General features: G+C 46.0%; 1 protein-coding gene across 1 annotated transcript in view; it reads left to right on the top strand.

The window, feature by feature from the left end:
- The first annotated feature begins 6,786 nt into the window (after positions 1-6,786).
- Positions 6,787-22,774, top strand: part of LOC141735461 (secretory carrier-associated membrane protein 1-like) — a 90,504-nt gene continuing 74,516 nt past the window's right edge. Inside the window, exon 1 of the mRNA XM_074568293.1 lies at positions 6,787-7,023. Coding sequence (XP_074424394.1) covers positions 6,967-7,023 — 57 coding nt within the window. The 5' untranslated portion in view covers positions 6,787-6,966. The remainder of the gene's footprint in view (positions 7,024-22,774) is intronic.

Raw genomic sequence — 22,774 nt, 5'->3', positions numbered from 1 at the left:
TAACTGCTTATGAATGGATGATGAGTGGTCAGAAAGGTTCATACAACACATACCTTCAAAATCTTCACATCCATGACCCTGAGCTAACAGCAAAAAATCAATAGCCGCTCGATTTTGCAACGTAGCATGCCGAATGCTATCAGCATCAGTAAGCAAGCTAGATATGATTTCAGTTGTAAGGTTTATCTGTTTACTTGCCCAACACCCTATCTTATTCAGCATATTTAATGCCGTTGCTGTTCCTAGCGAAGGAAGAATACTTAGCCCTGTTCTTTGTCCGAGATTCGAAAATGTTATATGGTCGTCACAGGAGGGAGTGAAGGTATGAACTCTTCTCTTGGCTCTGTGGTTACTGTGTGCTCTGCTCACTGTGTCTTTGGCCGTACGCAGGCCTCTGCTCGTAGATCTGCCACATCTCCCCCTTTTTTGTTTAACACCAGACCATTTATTAACAAGGTCGCCATGACTTGTGCTTCTACTCGTTGTGACGCTCTTAGCAGGTTATATACTAAACACAATTAAAAACAGAATCAAAAAGAACCCTGCTAAGGCAATAAATACCCAGATTCCTAAATTTAGCCCAGAAAGCCAATTTCTTTGGATTTACCCACGAGAAATCCTTTTGTAATATTTCAAATACATTGTGGTTCATTAAGTCTTGAATCTTTAGTATTTGAGCTTTTAGCTGATCATGTAAAGGACGAATATTTTGTTGCAACGACATGTCAAAAGCAACTTGGAGATGGTGTTTAACCATTTCTCAGCCATGTAGCAACGTATTCCAGGGGAGAGATGTAACACAAAGTCTTCAAGAGTTGTACTCCCAATCACAACACAGAGAAAGACGTGTTTTTAATGCATTTTGCCGATCCCCTATCCATGTTACTGCTGTTTTATACCTTACTCGCGTTAAATTTACACAATAAGATTGATTACATTCTTGTATACTTGCATTTTGAGCCGAAGCAAACATACGGATGAGAAGTACAAATCATTACAGAATTTTCTTGCTCACAACTTCTATTTGTTGCAGTATTATCTGTGGTTAGCATGCACCCCGATTTAAGGTGCTTATAATACACCTTCGGTTGTTCAGGCCATTCAACAGTTCTTACGAAATGTCGATCTACTGCTGTGGATGACAAAGAAGACATGTTTAGAAAATTTAAAACATGAGTTGCTTTATACAATCACTCTTGAGGTGTCATACCTACGGGATTCCCCCTTTTTTGTTTAGCAAGCATGGTTTTTAAAGTATGATGCATACGCTCCACAATTGCTTGCCCAGTCGGGGAATGAGGAATACTGGTGACATGTTTAATACCCCATATCTGTAAAAAAAAAAAGGCCTGTACTTTAGTGGACACATAAGCTGGTCCATTATCAGTTTTTATAGTTTTCGGTACTCCCATGACTGCAATGCATTGCAACCAATGTCGAATAACATCACAAGCCTTCTCTCCTGTATGAGCAGTAGCTACAACAAAGTGAGAAAACAAATCAACTGAAACATGCCCAAATTCCATAATGCGTGTAACATCGGATTGCCAAAGTTCATCAGGTGTAAGCCCTCACGGGTTAACCCCTGCAAATGATGGCAGAGGAGCCAGCTGCTGACTGTGAAAGTGACTGTAATAGTCTGTGCTAGGGGAAAGAGTAATTTATTTGCCCAATATAATGTACTAAGGCAATTTGTAGGTTAAGACTTTGTGATAACCAAGGGTCAAGGTCATCCTTTTTGATGGGGACATGTATGTGGCTTGGATCCATTCCAGAAAGCTGGTGACAGCACAAACGACCCTGGAAAAACAATCGTGGTAACATTTCAATCATCATAGTTACTGGTTTTGAAAAGGTATGTGGCAAAAATACCCACTCTAATGCAGTCAGGCTCTTTGCCGAGTGCATCATCCCACTGTCCTAACAGGGCATAAAGTTGAAATTCTTGTAGGAAGGTGTTCAATGCGTCTTGCAGCAGTAGTAGACTATATCTTATCTTGCAACATGTTGTAATGCCTTCGTAGCTGTTGGGGTTAATGAACATAGAACTTATGGGGGGGGGGGGCGGGGGCAGACACAGTGCTTCAGGGCATCCCCTGTATCTTCAAAGTGTGCTCATGTCTCTCTCCCCCTCGCTCATGTCTCTCTACCCCTCCCTGACCCGAGACAGCCCCCCTATATCCTGCACTGGATTGAGTAGAAAAGTACAGGCTAGAGTCGCTGCACACGTGGCCAGCGTATGCAGCGAGTCTCACCAAACTCATGATCCAGCTCTGCTAACAGCAGCTGTCTGATACGTGACTACATTGTTGTAATCCCTTCTTGTTATCTTCTTCTGTGAAGGTCGGGTTCTCATGGATACACACATAGTTTTTAGAGCAACATATTCTACAACTCGTACAAGGGTACGATGCAAAGCGGCATCTACAGCTGATCGTATAATGCTTATTAAACACAGCAAACAGCATACTAAACATAACAGACAAATTCCTTCCACACAGGCAATGAGTATAATTTGCTTCAACCAACCCCACCCCCAAGTCCATCCAGCAAAGAGATTTCACCCAGTGGCCTCCACAAGTTGCTGGTTCGGTCGGTGCAGTTCCTGCAGCTGGGCATGGATGGATGTGGAGTGGTCACTTAGATTCATACAACACAGTCCTTTAAAATCTTGACAACCATGTCTGTGAGCTGAAAGCAAAAAATCAGTAGCAGTTCTGTTTTGCAGCGTCGCATATCGAATACTATCTACATCTAGCAATAACTCAGAAATAGCGGTACTAGTAGCATTGTTAAACTTATACTTGGCAGCAAGAGAGTCCTTGTTATCACGAATCCTTGGCAGCAAAAGAGTCCTTGTTAGCAAGAGCGCATGCAGACTCCCTGTTCTTGCTGGTACTGTGCTTTGATCTTCTTCCACAACAGGCCAAGATTCTCAAGCAGCTGGATAAGGTGTCTGTGAGTCCATTACAGGCTTATGTCATCCAAATGTTTTTCTTGCCAGCACCCGAGACTGAATAACAATTGGTGTGATGTATGTGTTTTCCAGCACCCAGGTGCGAGTCCCTTGAGTGTATTTACAATCCTCCTCACCGATCTTCCGTTGCTTTCCCATATTCCACCCCCTTGCTCAAGAGACCGCTTCTGCTGGGTTCATTTTAGTCTCGCAGGGTATAACACAGAGCAATCTACTAAGGCATGCAATAACATATACACATACAGGAAAAAACCAAAAACATATCTCTATGGTACTTCTTTGAATCAGGTGTCCTATTTCTCTTTTTCTGACGCTTTCTCGTAGTGCGTATGGCATACTTTTGTGCTAACGTGGCACATTTCCCATCTAATTGTTCCTGTTTGGTTTCTTTTTTTTTCTTCTTTTTTTTTCTTTTTTTCTTTTTTCTTTTTTCTTTTTTCTTTCTTTGTTTTTTCTTTTTTCTTTTTTCTTTTTTTTCTTTTTTTTTCTTTTTTTCTTTTTTTTTTTCCTTCCATCACTTACGACTGACATAAAAGTCTGCCTTTGCAACAAGAGCTCAGTTTCTCATTTTCCCACAGAGCATCCTATAGATTTTGGCTCAACTCCTTTTCCCAATCAACCATGACCTTATAGACAAACAACAAACAACCAGCGATATGCCCTGCACGGGCGAGCCGTTCCCGAGAGTGTAAACGTGTCGGCTGGTGAAAACTCCCCCAATATTTCAGGACTTCCATCGGTTCTACAGCCCATCCTGGTCTATCTGCCTGGGGCGTGCTCACCTTACGTCTAAACATTGTGTATATACAAACTTCTTCACTTGACGGAGTGTCAGCCCTAGTTGCATACCAGAACAGTACCACACCGGGCAGAACACCTGCTCAAGGGGAGTCACCTAACGACACTGCACACAACAAAAAGCAAACAGTAGCACACATGCTGATCAGCAGGTATAAGCTGGCGCCCACACACACTTACACAGCAGACATACAAAACCAGCACTTCTATCTCAGGGAGACAACTGGGGAGGGGAGGGGGCGAGGCGGGCAATGGCAGGAGCAAACAGCTCCGGCTCTGTCCTTCTCTGCTGACATTCTGCCTCCTCCATCGGCCTCAGGTGGAGCAGAGGGGATCAGCAGGGGATCGTCCCAGACCTTCGGACCTGGCCTGTTCGATCCCCCTCCCATGGGTTGTAATGCTGCAAAAGCCCCGGCTGCCGTGGCTCGCTCCGCCCTCATATCTTGTAAGGTCGATAACACCAACCACCATGTCGTCGCCAACAGTGATGCCTCTTTGTCTCCTTTACTTATCACTTCCCACAGTTTATTCCCAACAGCCTCCCATATTTCTGGTTTAAAAGCTGTCTGGGGCTCTGGTGCGAATCCGTTCTCTCTGCACCAGATTAACAACCTTCGGAGCATACGCTCATCGTATTTCACCCCTCTCTTAGAGAGGATATGCAGGAGAAGTCTTAATATAGCCCCTTCTTCTTTTGTTACTTGTTGCCACCATCTCCTGCCCTGGCTGCTCACCTCTCTCTGGGTGTCCGTGGCCACGTCGTCTGTTTCCTCTATTCCGGATTGCTGCCCAATCCACCCGGTCTCAGTCCAGCTGAGCCGTCCTCCAGCCGGTGGATCTCCTTCTGGGTCTTCCACCCCTCGCGTTCCGTTGCTCAAGCCAAGCGCCGATCGGGATCACGTCGGGGTCACCATCTGAGGAGAAATAAGTGGACTCCAGATGATCCAATGTGAATCAACAGAAGCCGTTTATTAAGCACAGATCATCATCTTTTATACCCTGTGTTGTAGCTGTACACGCCACTTGCTTATTTCTGATTAGCTAGTTACACTGTCCACGCGCTGTCCATGCAGTTCATTCACAGATCAGATTGGTTACAAGAATCCACATAGTAAATTGCTTAGTCATTAGCACAACATGTTTTCTACCTTCTCAGTTCCCGTTTTTCCCATGTACTAATTCCATCTTCTACCACCTGTTTTGCCCTTAATCTAATCTCTCACAGTAGGGAGGCTGGCTCACATGGCCATTTTCTCTCAGATACATTCCTACACTTGTTGAACCTTTGTACAAGACATCTAAGAAGCTGTATGATTGGCATGCTATTTATCATCAAGTAAACTTATGTTTTACCAAATAAGCCTCAAATATGAAGGCTTTCTTGTCACCTTCACATGTGCATTTTGCTTTCCAGACAAGACAGGTTGCCCTGCCCCTTTCTGAGGGGCAGGGATAGAGGAAAGGAGAGGCCGTGCACCTCCTCCCTTTGGGTACCATCTGCATGGTACCGAGTAGCCCCAAGAGAGGGTTACCAAATGGGGGCTACCCTAGCCGAGCCGGTGGCTCGGAGCTGCCTGGACTGGTGCCGTTCTCTGAGGGTAGGTATCCTACTTCTGCCATGGCTGTTGGCAACATATGCCCATGCTTCCCTGGCTCCCACGCTGGGCCTGCCATAGGCAGGAAGCTATGGGCTGGTGCTGACGATGTTACCACCAGGGACTGAGAGTCTGGTAAATAGATTAATGTAACTCCTTGTGAAGAACAAACAGTGAAGAATACCACATCCTCAAAGAGACTGGAAGGACCTGTTATAGATTGTGGCCCAATAATTTACAGGAACCAGTCCAATTAATCAAATTAGTTTATTAAGCAAGCGACAGCAAGCAAAACAGCGCTGGGCGGCCGGGGAGTCTTTGCTCCGCCAACGGCTCACACCCACTTCCCGAAAGTAGCTGATTATATACTCTTCTGGTTCCCGTATATGTGTCAATCCTGGTATATTCTGTGTCTGAGCGACGTGTTGCTAGGGGGTCGGTCTTGTCCCACCTCCTGGTGGTCGTGAGGCTGAAGGCACCTCATCTTTATCAGTGTCCTTGGGGAGACTCTTTTCAGCTTATCGCACAACTTAGCTCTTCCCTTTGAAGTGTTAAAGCACACCAGATGCCTGTGATTTAGGCCTTGAGGTGTCAAAGTGCCCCAGACAGCACACCGGATGCCTGTGATTTAGGCCTTGAGGTGTCAAAGTGCACCAGACAGCACGCTGGATGCCTGCGATTTAAGTATGTGAAGAGTCGAAACATTGTAATTTTTCACCAGCCTTTAAGAAAGCCTGATTTGATTAACAAACATGATTTTATTTATTACAGGACCAATAACAACCTTACAAAATGAATGGGGGAGTTGCAAAAGCTTCTGCATTTATCTTCCCCAATCCACACAAAGAGATTCCTCTATTATCAGCTCAAACCAGCCACCGTGCACCACTAGGAACCACCCAAAACCTACCACGAAGCCCCTAACAGACTTAATGCACATGTGCCAAGGTGATGTGAATATGGAAATGAGTTCTGGAAATGTAATGAATGTGGCAGTGAGTGCTGGGAAATGTAATGACCATGCATATTCTGTATGGATATAAGTCTCTGTGAATCTCGCATTCGGTGGACATGTTAGGTGGAGAGATCCCCCATGTCCCTGGTGCTGAATAAAAGAATGCCTGATTCTTAAGACTACATTGGTGTTAAGAAGTTTATTCCCGATTTCGGTGACAACAAGAGAGAGCGGCGGGACAGAGCCCCCCCATTGCCCCCCATCAGCTCAGGCGGTGCGGCGAGGGTGACGGGCACCAAACAGCCCTCACCACAGCAGGTCTCCAACCTTACAGCCCTACCCCCCGGGAATGGGCTCTTCCAGCTCTCCCTCCCACCCCGGGAATGGGCTCTTCCAAGCCCTGCTCGCCCTAGGAGTGGACGTTCTTTTTCCCTTCTAGGGCCGTTCCACCCCTCAACCTCACTTCCGAGGCAGCCATTTTGGGTGGTTGGCGCTTCGTGGCTCGTCGTGGCCGCGTCACTGGTCCGGTCATTGCGGCTGGTGATAGCAGCGGGGTCAGCTCGCGAGCTGGCGAGTGTGTGGGGGGGTGCTGCAGGAGAAGAGCCGCCGCTCGGTGATCGTAGTGCCCGCCTGCCCCTGCCATGTCGGATTTCGACAGCAACCCCTTCGCCGATCCGGGCCTCAACAACCCCTTCAAGGTGAGCCTGCGGGCGGCGGCGGGCCGCAAGCCTTCCTCGGTGCCGTGGCTGGGGCAGAGCGAGCTGCGCGGAACCGCGGGCGTCCCGGGGGGGAGGAAGAGGCACCGACCCCGCTGCGTGCGGGGGGGCCGCTCCTAGCTGCGGGAGGTGGGGAAGGGCCAGCGCTGGCCTCGGGAAGGCTGGGGGGCGCTGATCGGCAGAGCCGGAGGTGCCTGCCTTCCGCGGGGCTTGGGACAAAACGGCTCTGGGGGGCTTGTAGGATAAGCAGCGCTGTTGTAAGCCCTAGAAATGGGCACAGCTGTTTCATAAGTTCAGGTTTCTGTGTTTCGTCTTGCCTTCTGTTGTTAAAAGAACCCAAATTGCGTTTCCGATGCATTATTTTGAAGGGGGGGAAAAAAGTCTCTCGATTTTGGCGGTAACTTAGTGTATGCGTGCATAATGCTACAACATTTTTTTTTTCTTCTGTTTGACTGACTCAGATAGTTAAGTTTAGTGAATCTACCCCCTTTTTCCTCTCTTGCCTTCTCCCAGCTCCCATCAAGCTTACCTGCTTCTTTACGTTATTTCTGAAGCGTGCGGGGTACTGATAGCTAGGCATAAGTTCTACCCTGCATCTCAAAATGCTGTGTTGTAACGTATTCTAAAGCTTTTAGTTTTTGCATTAGTGACCTGTCACAACAAGCTGAGACTTGTTTCTTTACCCCCTGTTCTGGCTTCAGCTGTCAAGATGAGCTGACCTCCTTGGATGCTTCCCCTTCTTATCAGTTCTTTCTTTGCTATCTGAATCTAGTTCAACTAATTTATTGAGCTACTTTAATAATCTTACCGAATTTTTTTGTGCCTTGCTTTTATTTCATGCTGATGCTTTAAAACACACACGTACTATATGGCAGTGAGTTTAGGATGTCAGCTGGAATAACTAAGCCTTTTAAAAATTGAGCTGTCGCACTTCAAGCATACTTTTGTGCAGGTAGCTGCTGGAAGCATAGTGTTACTGACAGTTATTCATTGGAGTCTGTCCGAAACACTATTTTAGTTTTTATGGTCATAAAATTTAGTAGAGTGTATTCTTTAGGCTTGTGAAAGACTGGAACTTTGAAATAATTGTCTCAAAGCTTGCTTAAGCTTCTGCAAATTGATGGCAGGCCTGCAGACCGATAAGAAGCTTGCTTGTATCTATTTAGCACCTTCTGCAGACCATCCTCCTGCTTGCCAGTCACCACCCAAGATTGCCATCAGCTGAGGAGGGTGTGTTGCTCCCCCCAGCTGGAAAGGGTGTAGGCCTCTGGCTATCAGAGTGGCCAGACCCTGCCTAGCCGGGGGTCCATTGGAGCTTCTGTTGTTAACTCAGAAACTGTTGAAGCACAATGACTGTGCCAAGTGCTGCCCAAGCAGCAAGGGGGCAGGAAAAGCTTATACAGCAACTGTGTGTCCTGGTTTGATGATAATTAGCTGGGTGAAGGCCACCATTGCACTGATTGGTCAAGCTATGGACTGACCTGGGCTACCTGAACTATAACTGGCACAGCAACCCACCACAATTTGGGAATTGTGACCGAGACCCCCACCACCATCAACCATGGATCAACGGGATGCTGCTGAACTTCCGGAGGACCGCTGAGACGTCGTCGGGCCTGTGGTGGTGACTATACTCTTGCTACGCTCCCTAATACCGCTTCTCTTTTCTGCCTTTCCTCTACTTCTGCCTTTAGTCTATCGCTTGTCTTAGTGACTTTTGCTGGGGAATAACAATAAACCTGCAGTGAGCGGCATCTGACCTTGTTTGCATCTTAATTTCACACTTGGAATCATCGCGAACCTCTCCTGGGCCTGATGTAGTCGGACTGGGATGTAACAAGGCTAGACACTGTGGTTTTTTTTTTTTCTTTGTGTTTTACATAGTGCAATGACCTTCTAGATGAACAGCAGCCCTGGTGTTGAGGTTGCCACCAACAATAGTTTGGACTGGCACCAATGGCAGTGAACACTGTTCTTTTAAATACCTTTTGGCACCAAGTACTGAAAAGGTGTCATTGTTCTAGAATATGTCTTTAGCAACAAAAGTATGTGATGCTTTTCTTTGTTTTTTGTAATAGTGATGAAAATAACATATAGCAAAACTTATTGTGTATAGATATATAGACATATATATAGACTCTATATATGGAGTTGTTAGGAATATTGGAAGCAGTATAGTTGCCCCTGCATGGCTCATCAGCCCAGGTAACTTGTCCTATGTAGTGTTTCTGTGACCTAAGCTAGGGACCTACCTTGACCATACTTACCATTTGAAGACATTGCTTAAAGTGCAATAGTTTATTCCAGTTTCTCATCAGGGAATGACTTATATTTTACCTGTCAGGCATAATCCACGTTCTTGTTCTCATCTGCAATGCATCATGATAAAAGGACTCTATAATGACTTCTCCATAACTTGAAGTTCACTGTTAAACATGGTTCTGGATTTCTTTTACTTGTAGTTGTTGTTTTAGGAAAGCTGTATGCTTTCCTCTTTTTTGGAGGCCGTTTTTTACTACTTTCAATTTCTGGTGACTTCTGTCTCGTCCCACTCTACCTTTACTCATCCACACATTTACTTGAAGGGGTAGAAGGCCTCATGTATAAGCCAAACATTGATTGTCATGCTGTTAGCATTACAAATTTGAAATTAGTGGGTATTAATGTGTGTCTGCATTTCAGTTTTGTTTGACATAGAACCAGTATTTCCAGATGGACCCTGACAACCTAAGTCATGTTCGACTGAACACCTTATTCAAATGTATTCATATTTTTATTTGTGCTTGATAATTTTATGTATGATGAGATTATTTATTTTCCTTACCTTTGAAGCCACTTCCTGTGCTTGTATAAAATCACACACTGGTATGACAGAGAAAGGAGAGGGGGGGCATCACACGGAAGAGGTATTGCCAAGGCCTAAAGATAGATCCTGCTTTTTCTTAAATATTTTGGTTTTACTAATTGTTTGTGATCTACTTGTGAGGTTTCCTGTGACTATTCTCATGCCTTTTAATAAAAAGATTACAGCAGAGATTCTTACCTGATATTGAATCAAAAAATATGTCCTCTGAGAAGATAAAGGTAAAGTGGAAACATCTAGTTTGCTCAGTATTTTGGGTAGCTATTTCTTTTAGAAAACTAAAATTAAATTATGTTTCTGCTTTGCTATCTCCTGGAAGAAAAGGAATTTAGTTTGTAAAATAGGATTTCTTGTTTCAAGTATTTGCTTGTGTCGTGGTTTAGCCTCAGATGGCAACAAAGAACCACGTGCCGCTCGCACGCGCCTTCCTAATACAGGAAGGATCGTAAGAAAAGGCAAGACTCTTGGGTTGGGACAAAGGCAGTTTAACAGAACAGCAAAGGGAACAGGCAAACAACAACAACAACACGGATAGGGGAATATACAAACGCGATTACGGAACTGCCGGCGGAACCGCCGCTCCCCGCTGCTCGCCGACCGCTGCTCGCCGACCGGCGGGACCCGGGATGCCCCAGCCCGCTTTTAAGCAGCAACTTCCTGCCCCCTCCCCCGGCAGCTCAGGGTGGGCGTGGCTCACATGGCATGGAATACCAGGAAAAGTTAACCCTATCCCCACCGGAACCAGGACATTATCCACCCCTTATTCCATACCATCTATGCCATGCCCAGCAGGTTCCAATGAATTGCCACCACTTTCCCCTGTTATATATATATATATACACACATATAATGCCCTTAGTTTATGGGTCATCCCTCCAAAGTGTCCGTTGAGTTCTTTTAATCCACGGCTTTGGGCTCCATTTGTTAGAACAGTCTCTCAGGGCAGGTGAGATGCTGGGTGGTGCTGGTCTGTTGCATGCTGTATTTTTCGGAGCTTGTGACTGGTGCACCTGGTGTGGCTCATGCATGCAGTCCGTGGGCTGAAGATGTAGATCTTGAGGAAACTGCTGGGCGCCAGCTGCTGAGATCAGTTCTTCTCCCATCATCCCTGTGCCTTACTTGTAGTACAACTGATAGCAATTATAGTAATGAGGACATACAGTGACAGTGTTACTTATCAATTAACAGCACACAATCTGATTCATTGGCTATTCTCGCCCAAAATCAGATCCCCATGAGGTACACATCGGACTTCCCCATCCTGCCGCATCACCCACCAAGTGCACCCAGGTCCTTGGGCAAAAGCAATCCCACGGATGGGTTTGCCTTTGCCTGAGGCAGGACTAACCCAGACTGTCTTCCCTAGCATATTCTTCATGTGCACTACGGGGACTTTATCCCCTTCTACAGTACGTGGAAGTTTTGATTGGGCAGGGCCAGCCCGATTGTTAGATCCCCTGGTGTTAACTAGCCAGGTAGCTTTTGCTAAATGTGTATCCCAGTGTTTGAAGGTCCCACCACCCATTGCTCTCAGTGTAGTTTTTAACAGTCCATTGTATTGTTCTATCTTCCCAGAGGCTGGTGCGTGATAGGGGATGTGATATACCCACTCGATACCATGCTCTTTGGCCCAGGTGTCTATGAGGCTGTTTCGGAAATGAGTCCCGTTGTCCGACTCAATTCTCTCTGGGGTACCATGTCGCCACAGGACTTGCTTTTCAAGGCCCAGGATAGTGTTCCGGGCAGTGGCATGGGGCACAGGGTATGTTTCCAGCCATCCAGTGGTTGCTTCCACCATTGTGAGCACATAGCGCTTGCCTTGACGGGTTTGTGGCAGTGTGATATAATCAATCTGCTAGGCCTCCCCATATTTGTATTTCAGCCATCGTCCTCCATACCAAAGAGGCTTCAAACGCTTGGCTTGTTTGATCGCAGCGCATGTCTCACATTCATGGATGCCCTGTGCAATAGTGTCCATGGTCAAGTCCACCCCTCGGTCACGAGCCCATCTATATGTTGCATCTCTTCCTTGATGGCCTGAGGAGTCATGGGCCCACCGAGCTATGAATAGTTCACCCTTATGTTGCCAGTCCAGATCCACCTGAGCCACTTCAATCCTAGCAGCCCGATCCACCTGCTGGTTGTTCTGATGTTCCTCCGTGGCCTGATTCTTCGGTACGTGGGCATCTACATGGCGTACTTTCACAACCAGATTCTCTATCCGGGCAGCAATATCTTGCCATAGGTCAGCAGCCCAGATGGGTTTGCCTCTGCGCTGCCAGTTGCCCTGCTTCCACTGCTGTAACCACCCCCACAGAGCATTTGCCACCATCCATGAGTCAGTGTAGAGATCAAGTACTGGCCATTTTTCTCGCTTGGCAATGTCCAAAGCCAGATGAATGGCTGTCACCTCTGCAAACTGGCTCGATTCACCCTGTCTCTCACTGGCTTCTGCAACCTGTCGTGTAGGACTCCACACAGCAGCCTTCCACTTTCGATGCTTTCCCACAATACGGCAGGACCCATCAGTGAACAGGGCATATTTCTTCTCATTTTCTGGCAGTTTATTATATGGTGGGGCCTCTTCCGCACGCGTCACCTCCTCCTCTGGTGACATTCCGAAATCCTTGCCTTCTGGCCAGTCCATGATCACTTCCAGAATTCCTGGGCGACTGGGGTTTCCCATTCGAGTTCGCTGTGTGATCAGTGCAATCCACTTACTCCATGTAGCATCGGTTGCATGATGTGTGGTGGGGACCCTTTCTTTGAACATCCAGCCCAGCACCGGCAGTCGAGGTGCTAAGAGGAGCTGTGCTTCTGTACCAACTACTTCCGAAGCAGCTCAAACCCCTTCATATGCTGCCAATATCTCTTTTTCTGTTGGAGTGTAGCGGGCTTCGGATCCTCTGTATCCACGACTCCAAAACCCTAGGGGTCGACCTCGAGTCTCCCCTGGTGCTTTCTGCCAGAGGCTCCAGGTAGGGCCGTTCTCCCCGGCTGCGGTGTAGAGCACATTTTTAACATCTTGTCCTGCCCGGACTGGCCCCAGGGCCACTGCATGGACTATTTCCTGTTTGATTTGTTCAAAAGCTTGTCGTTGCTCAGGACCCCATTTAAAATCATTCTTCTTCCGGGTTACTTGATACAGAGGGCTTGCAATTTGACTGTAATCTGGGATATGCATCCTCCAAAAACCCACAATACCTAAGAAAGCTCGTGTTTCCTTTTCGCTAGTTGGTGGAGACATAGCTGCTATTTTGTTGATCACATCCATTGGGATCTGACGGCGTCCATCTTGCCATTTTATTCCTAAAAACTGGATCTCCTGCGCAGGTCCCTTGACCTTACTTCGTTTTATGGCAAAACCATCTTTCAGAAGGATTTGGACTATTTTACTCCCTTTCTCAAAAACTTCTTCTGCTGTGTTTCCCCATACAGTGATGTCATCAATGTACTGCAGATGTTCTGGAGCTTCACCCTGTTCCAGTGCAGTCTGGATCAGTCCATGGCAAATGGTGGGGCTGTGTTTCCACCCCTGGGGCAGTCGATTCCAGGTGTATTGGACGCCCCTCCAAGTGAAAGCAAACTGTGGCCTGCACTCTGCTGCCAAAGGGATTGAGAAGAATGCATTCGCTATATCAATCGTGGCATACCACTTGGCTGCCTTGGACTCCAGTTCATACTGCAGTTCTAGCATGTCCGGCACGGCAGCGCTCAGTGGTGGCATGACTTCATTCAGACCACGATAGTCTACAGTTAGCCTCCACTCTCCATTAGATTTTCGCACCGGCCATATGGGACTGTTAAAGGGTGAGCGAGTCTTGCTGATCACTCCTTGAACCTCTAGTTGACGAATCAGCTCATGGATGGGAATCAGAGAGTCTCGGTTAGTGCGATACTGCCGCCGATGCACCGTTGTGGTAGCAATCGGCACCTGTTGTTCTTTGACCCTCAACAACCCCACAACAGAAGAATCCTCCGAGAGACCAGGCAAGGTAGACAACTGTTTAACTTCCTCCGTCTCCAAGACAGCTATGCCAAAGGCCCAGCGGTACCCTTTTGGGTCCTTAAAATACCCTCTCCTGAGGTAATCTATGCCAAGGATGCATGGAGCCTCTGGGCCAGTCACAATGGGATGCTTTTGCCACTCATTCCCAGTTAGGCTCACTTCTGCCTCCAGTACAGTCAACTCTTGGGATCCCCCTGTCACCCCAGAAATACAAATGGGTTCTGCCCCTCTATAGGTTGATGGTATTAAAGTACACTGCGCACCCGTGTCCACTAGAGCCTTATACTCCTGTGAGTCTGATGTGCCAGGCCATCGAATCCACACCGTCCAATAAACCCGGTTGTCCCTTTCCTCCACCTGGCCGGAGGCAGGGCCCCCCTAATACTGGTCATAGTATCCATTACTCACTTCTTGCATAAATGACTTGGAAGTTCCTTCAGGAGGATCAGAAGCAAGATCAGGCCTTCTGCTTTGTCTGGGGAACGGCCCACTGGAAACTGGGGCAGCACTTTTCCTGGAGGGATCCCCTTTTGTGGTTGTCCTTTCTTGCAACTCCTGTACCCGTGTCCGCAGGGTCGAAGTAGGTTGTCCATCCCACTTCCTCATGTCCTCTCCGTGGTCCCGCAGGTAGAACCACAGGGTGCCTCGTGGTGTGTACCCTCTGTACTCTCTCTCTTGAGTGGGGAAATGCCTGCTTCTAATAGCTGAGATGCTGGCCCGTGCAGGTGGGGAGTAGAACATATTCTCTTCAAGTTGCTGGACCTTCCGCGACAGTTTCTCCACAGCTGAGACAAGGGGGAAAGAGAGACTTTCTTCATATCTCCAGAGCCGGCCAGCCACCTCATCCACCGTTGGTCCCTCTTCACCTTTCCATTCCATTACTGCCAGGGAGTTGGCATATGACGATGGTGCGCTCCGTACAAACTTCCGCCACATGGGCCTTGTGCATCGCACCTCATCAGGGTCTGTGGGTAAGTCGGCATTGTCCAAGTCATAATAAATCATCTCCCGCACAGCTAATTCTCTCAGGTACTGGATACCTCTTTCCATGGTAGTCCACTTGCTTGGCTGACATACAACATCCTCACTGAAGGGGTACCTCTCCCTCACGCCTGACAGGAGTCGTTTCCAGAGGCTGAGGGCTTGGGTCTTTTTCCCAATTGCCTTGTCAACGCCCCCTTCCCTAGACAGGGATCCCAGCTGCCTGGCCTCCCTACCCTCTAATTCCAGGCTACTGGCCCCATTATCCCAGCACCGGAGCAGCCAGGTGACAATGTGCTCGCCTGAAAGTCAGCTGAAATCTTTTCGCATATCCCGCAGCTCACTCAAGGATAGGGATCGAGTAATTATCTCTGGTTCTGCCTCTTCCTCCTGCTCTCGTGATGGCCCTGGTTCATCATCATCTCTTACTAAGCGAACTGATTTCTTCGTGTACTTCTTCTTCTGTATGGGGGCAACTGATACCGGCACGGGTTGGTTCCCTGGTTCAGTGGCAGTGGCTACCACAGGGGCTGCAGCAGCCGCAGGGGCCGCCGCAGGGGCTGCAGCAGCCGCAGTGTCCGCCGGTCTGGTTTCCATCTCTTCCCCTTGAGGGTGCTGCATAATTCTGAGCAGTGCCTGGTAGATACTGGCCAGGGCCCAGCACAGCGCGGTGAGTTGTGCCTCTCTAGAATAGCCACAGCATTTTCCCTTCAAATATTCTACCACTTTATCAGGGTCCTGTAATTGTTCAGGGGTGAAGTCCCAGACCATTGGAGGTGAGTAGTTCTCTAGGTACCTGCCCATGCTCTCCCACATGCCATGCCACCCCTGACTATCCAGCCTCGGAGCAGATCTCCGGGTGGTAGTCTTAAATAGTCGCTTAACCCTAAACAAGACCTGGAACGTATTCAGGAGACATAGCACTAGGAACACACTAGTTTGAGTATCCCAAGGATATTCAAGATTCTCAAAAGCTGTCATACCTGACCCGAAGGAGAAAAGGGAGGCAAAAGGGCTGGGGAAACTATTAACAAATTCTGAGAGACGGTGTCCAATGTACGGGCAGGACAGCAAAACCACATAAACACCCCAAAATAGCCATCTGAACAGTGATGTTATCATATCATAAACAGATATCGCACAGGACAGCAGAATGATAATCCTCATCCCTCTTCCAGACATGGTAAACAGCATCGCAGGGAGTACATAAGCCATATAGGAATTTATGTAACACAGCCATGAGAACAAACCAAGCAACATGATGACCAGTGACTACTTACCTAATAAAATAAATGCATACAAGAAAAAAAAAACCAAAACCGTTTTTTCCACCTTCTAGTTGGATTCTGTCGTTATCTCAACCCTTCAGGCCCCACGTTGGGCGCCAAAAAGGACTGTCGTGGTTTAGCCTCAGATGGCAACAAAGAACCACGTGCCGCTCGCACGCGCCTTCCTAATACAGGAAGGATCGTAAGAAAAGGCAAGACTCTTGGGTTGGGACAAAGGCAGTTTAACAGGACAGCAAAGGGAACAGGCAAACAACAATAACACGGATAGGGGAATATACAAACGCGATTACGGAACCGCCGCTCGCCAACCGGCCGGACCCAGGATGCCCCAGCCCGCTTTTAAGCAGCAACTTCCTGCCCCCTCCCCCGGCAGCTCAGGGTGGGCGTGGCTCACATGGCATGGAATACCAGGAAAAGTTAACCCTATCCCCACCGGAACCAGGACAGCTTGCTTGGATTGATTGTAAAACACTGAATTTTTTTTTAGACAGTGGCTATTTAACCTCAGCTTTTTTTTATGTGGGCCAAAGGCTGATATGCTTTTGAAGTCATAGTATTCCTCTGTAAATAGCCATCTCCTGGATGGTGTACCAACCAAACCAAGATATGTTTTGGTTTGAAAGACAAGAGGTAATGAAACAAACAGATAAGTAACATTCTAAAGTTAAAAAGCTTTTGATCACATTAAAGTTGTGTGGAAGAAAATACATCCATGTACCATTCAAATGAAGACATGATAATCCTGCTATAATTTAATATAGTAGCATTGTGAAGAAATACATATTTGGTGTAACCTCAAGTATCACAGATGGAAGTAGGCTAATAATGCAAGCTTTTTTTTTTTTAATTCCTCTTACTGAGAAACACTTGTCACAGCTTGTGAGCATGAATTCACACTTGGTAAAGTTCTCCCTGATAAACAGTGCAGTCCCACAGCATCCAAGCAAGGGTTAGCAGAGCAGGTCCAGTGATGGTAACTACATTCAGCCATGAGTCCAGAGTGTTAGACAAGTCCATAGTGAGAAGGCAGATCCAAGCCCAAGTTAGAGAGTCAAGTTGGGGTCAGGATCAGGCCTAGCAAAAGTAACTAGGGTCAGCCAACAGTCCCATGATGACCAGGCAAGTCCTTAGTGATGAGGTGGGTCTGACCACCTAGGAGGGATTTGAGCGTCCTTAAGGCCCTGACAGTTTATTCTTGAATAGACAAAAACAGTATGAAATAAATTTACAAAGGCAAATTTCTAAAATCAGCTTAAACATCTTCCTGTGTATCTGTCTCCTTGGGGGGTGTGTGTGCGCACATCTTCTTTGTTGTTTTTTTTTATTATTTTTTAAGTCATAGAACAAGGGATAGTTGTAGTCTTCCATCTTGGAAGATGATACAGAGGTTCTGAAACTTCAGTCTCTTGATATCCAATGTAAGTTTCACTGACTGAAACAATTCAGTAATTCATCTACTCTAAAAATGTGTTAGGTTTTTTTTCTAAGTGAATGATATTACTACTAAGAGAAGAAATTAATCTTTTTTTAAGTGTATTTATGAATTTCACAGGCCTTTGGCTCGGCTGACAGACTGTAAAAGTTTTGTAGGGCTGGTTGTTACAGTCATCCAAACATATGAAACTGTTACTTCTGAGTGACTGTGGAATTGGGACTTTAAAAAGTGGGTTCTGTGATGAATTCTCTTGGGTTGGTTCCTCTGATGTGATTGGAGCTCTGACCAGGTGCAGATATTTGATACTGTAGAAATTATGGTAGGACTGAAAACTAGAATAGATTTGTGTTTAAATGTGAATGGTGACCTTCAGGTAAAAAACCAAACCACTAAGTGATATATATGAAGATTTGAACAGAATGCCCTATGTCCGTCTTTTTTAGAGTACAGTGTGGAAAGGACATGATCATGGAAACCCTCAAATGTATGTAATGTTAATTATATGAATAGTTTCTTTGGGTGGGATTAGGTACACAAACAGTGGTTAGTTTTGAGTTGTTGCTCCAAAAAAGACATGGGTCTTCTGTAGTTCTGTCATGACTGCCATTCTTGTGTGGATGTTTGAGGTACTCTTAAGATATCTAAAAATGGCATTAGGCACCTGAATTGCTCACGCTGAGGTCACAGGATTACTTGAGTCATTAGAGCTAAGTATACATTAGAACTTTACTACAGAGGTAGTTCCAGTTATAATTTGGATATTATATTTAATCTGACTTGCATGAGCACAAATTAATCTTCTGTTTGGTTTGGTGGGAAGTACAAGCTGGAGATCTGAAGCTAATAGTGCACTGATGACACTGCTACCTTGTGTGTCAGCAGAATCTATACCTTGACTGCTATTGTTCAAGTGAAGCTGAAGTGATAGAAATTTATATCAAGGAAGAGAAGTCTTAATTATTTTTAAGGATCAGGACTCTAATTACTTGAAGTATTTCTGCAGTATTTGTGCTTTAGAATTAAAAAGTTTTGTTGTGTGCCTGTATGCATAACTTAGTTTTAATTCTTTTATATGACTATAAAATATACCCAATGAAGTTGTCTGTCTTTAAATTAGTAAAGGATGTAAAATACAAATATTTTTATGATTTAATCTGTTTTCCCCTCATGACTTCAAAATTTATAAATTCCCCAAATCTTGCATAACTTAATGCTGAACATCATGATGTTGGAAATGTCCTTTAGCTGTCCTGCATGCTAGTTAGCTTTAGAGAGTACACTTCATCAGCGCTGTAAATGCACTGTAATCTATTAAAACTGTGAAGTTTAGCTATTCTAAATCTTCCCCTTGGATCTCTTCCAGACACATCTGCTCCTATTCCATATATTAGGTTAGCCGTATCATCCCCCTGGGTTATAGTTATCAACAGGGGATTACATTCTAAAAGGCCACACTCTGGGGAAGGTGATCCTTTGTAAAAATGTATTTTCTTTTTGAGAGGGTAATAATAAGAAGACTTGATCCACTTGTCATCAACGGTCCACCCTTCAATTTGGGTGGTCCACCACACTTCACTCCATCGGTCACAAGGTGCAGCCTCATGATATCCCTCTGCGACCCTCCAAATTTCTGGGCACAGGTAACTTGTTTTCACCACTCAACCATCTTTGGGCCTCTAGATTCCCACACTTCAGTACTTGACAGGCATCAAAGCGTACAGTCTGTGGGGTATTTCCTTTAGTGATGTTTATGGCAGGTCTAACCGGGTAATCTGGGTATGCACTTCGTATGTGATCTAGGCGTACACTCCAGCTTCCTAGTGGGAAGCACAACACCGCCCCTATGACCAGTATCATCGCAAAATGCTTCTTAAAATTCATGCCGTACACAGATTTATATCTCCCGACTGGATCATCCCGCCCCAACCCACGGCTCATTGTCTCTTTAGGGTTACTCACAGCGGGCTGTCAGTAGAATGTACAGTCCACTGTTCTACCGGATCTGTTGGTGGGGGTTCAACTGCTCCTTTTAGCTGAGTGTAGTGAGTCCATCCTTTTTCTGCTGTCCTTACTGCGGTTTCAGTAGTGAGGAGTACTTGGAATGGTCCTTCCCACTCCGGTTGGAGCTTACTCTCTGTCCAGGATTTGACTAGTACCCAGTCCCCTGGTTTATACGGATGGACGACAAATTCCAACGGCGGAGTTTGAGCAAGAAGGCCTTTAGCTCTGAGGAAAGCGAGAGAAGATGACAGCCCCCGTGTATATTTCTTAAGGAACATGTCCTTGGTTTCAAATGTGGGCACACCTTCCCTACCTCCAGTGTAAGGTAGTCCAAAAAGCATTTCATAAGGTGAGAGACCAGTATCCTTTCTAAGGGAGGTCCGGATTCTTAATAGTGCTATTGGTAAGCACTTGATCCATGGCAATTTTGTCTCAAGAACTAATTTAGATAGTTGCCTCTTAATGGTTTGATTCATTCTTTCAACCTTTCCGGATGATGGGGGGTGCCAGGGAGTGTGATAATCCCATGTTATCCCTAAACTTTCCATCACTCCCTGTAGCACCTTGGAGGTAAAATGGCTTCCTTGATCTGAATCCACATTTTCCACTATTCCATACCTAGGAATTATTTGCTCTAGCATTACTCTTATCACTCCTGCAGCTGTTGCAGAGGCTAAAGGATAAGCTTCTACCCACCCAGTGAGGTGATCTACCGGGACTAGGAGGTACTTAAACCTGCCTATGGGTGGCAGTTTGGTAAAATCAACTTGTATACTTTGGAATGGCCTTAACCCCGCTTCTCGTCCCCCTGAAGGTTGTTTTCTAAGGGTCGTCTTATTTATTTTCTTACAAATAATACACCCGTCGCAGATTTGCTTCGCTACTGTGTAAATGCCAAAACGTCCATACTGCTGCAAAACTATATCACACATTGCTCGCGTTCCCCAATGGCTTCCCTGATGTAACACTGCCATTATTTCTCTCATAGTTTGTTTATTGACCATTTCCCTTCCATCGGGCAGAATCCATTTACCATCTTTCTCCACTGCCCTTGCTTCTGTCATTGCTTCTCCTGCCCCAAGGCCGCCTCTTTTGCCACTTTGTCCCCTAACCTATTTCCCCTTGCGGTAATTGAATTGCCTCTCTGGTGGCCTATAACATGTACAACTGCTATTTCACTTGGTATTAATATATTAGCTAACACCTGCTTTGTGAGTTCTTAGTGTAAAAGTTCTTTCCCTTTGCTATTTACTAGTCCTCGTTCTCACCAAATTTTACCAAAGGTATGCACTACCCCAAAGGCATAACAAGAGTCTGTATAAATTGTTCCTTCCCCTTTCTCCAATTAATTTTAGTGCCTGGTTTAAGGCATACATCTCACATGTTTGAGTGGACCATGCACTTAGGTAATTTTTCAGATGCTTTTACTTGTTGGCTCACTCCACCCACCACCGTATATCCATTACGCCTCTTTCCTCCTGCCACCCTTGAAGAACCATCTACAAACAAATGAAGACCCCCCCAGATAGGGGTTCTTCCCTTAAGTCGGGTCATATCTTAGTCTGGTACTCAATTACATCTAAGCATTCGTGTGTAAGTTCTTCATCCTTTGCCTCTATTTTTCCACAAAAAGCTCGCTGGGTTAAGGCAAGGGCTGGTAGTTAAAATCGAATCATCCTTTTCAATTAAAATTCCTTCATACTTCAGTATTCTTGAATCGGTTAGCCGTTTTCCCGTGGTTTGGGCTAAAATGGTTTTGACTTGGTGAGGGGTGCTAACTTCTATCATTCCCCTGGCCACCCTCGGGAGACCAGATCTAAGAGTTTAGATAAATAGGCCACTGGCTGCTGCTTATCCCCCCCCACTCTTGAGTTCCTAATGCAGCCCCTTTGTCTACAGTTACAAATAGTTGAAAAGGTTTCTCCAAAGAAGGTAAGGCTTAAACTGGAGCTCTGGTTAGGCTCTGTTTTAAATCTTCCACTAAATCCTCCTCTTCTTCTGTCCAAACCAATACATTTGGTTCTTCAGCTAACAGTTTGGAATATAGTCCTTTAGTCTTCTGAGCATACCCCTCTATCCACAGTCTACAGCACCCGGTCAGCCCCAAAAATTTTCTCAGTTCCCTCTTGGTCCTTGGCAGAGGTAAGTCTACTATTCCTTTGATCCTCTCAGGATTTATAGGATTTATTTTTCTACTCCCTTCACAGACTAGATGTCCCAAGTACTTCACTTCTGTTTCCACATATTGCAATTTTATTTTTTTTTGAGACCCTCAAACCTTGCTGTCCCAAAAAGTTCAATAACTCATTCGTGGCTTCTTTTACCCTGCCTTCTTCCTCCCCAGATACCAATAATCATCCACACACTGAAGCAGGGCTACTCCCAATGGAGGGTTGAATTGTTCAAGCACTTGTTCTAACACTTGCCCAAACAAATTAGGGGATTCTGTAAATCCCACAATGATAACACCCTACCGGTGAACCTTGAGCTGCTGGTAGGAGTGGTCGGGGCAGTCCTCTTCCCCGTCCTCTTCCCCTGTTATTCACCCCTCTTCCTCACCCCCAAGTAACAGTCTAAGGGGTCCCACTTTGGGGATTCAACTTCTTTGTCGATTGAAAGATCACCGACGGTCTGGGCTGGGAACATATAAAATGGATTTGGGCGTCCCCGAATCCTGAATCTATTCATCTTGACCCAGCAAAAAGCATATTCACCTTCTTCTAATGAGGGTGGTTCCTTATTATTCACATATATGTTTAAAGTCTGACAGACCCAGTCTTCATCAGATGCAAATTTGGGCCAAAATACACTAGGAGGTCTTATGGGTTCTTTGTTCCAAACAAATTCAAATGCAAACATGTCTCCCTGGGACACCCCAAAGATCCCAGGGATGTCCCCAGGATCCCCCCCAGGATGTCCACGGGCCCACACCCCGGCCCCTCTGGGATGTGATCCGAACAAAACAACAATAATGTATCATTTTCTTTTTATCTTTATCCCTTGTACAGGAAGAATCATTCCAAAACCTCAACATTCTCCCCTAAAGGACTGTCTGGGGAAATGTTCCCGGGGACTTTCTTAGTATCCCCTTTTCCATCCCTAGGCCTAGAATCCTTATTTCCCATTCTGAACAGAGACTTTTCTTATACCCCTTC

The sequence above is a fragment of the Larus michahellis genome, chromosome W, assembly GCF_964199755.1.
Source record: "Larus michahellis chromosome W, bLarMic1.1, whole genome shotgun sequence".
Taxonomy (NCBI): domain Eukaryota; kingdom Metazoa; phylum Chordata; class Aves; order Charadriiformes; family Laridae; genus Larus; species Larus michahellis.
Note: the sequence above shows the minus strand (reverse complement) of the source record. Positions and strands in the feature narration are given on the sequence as shown.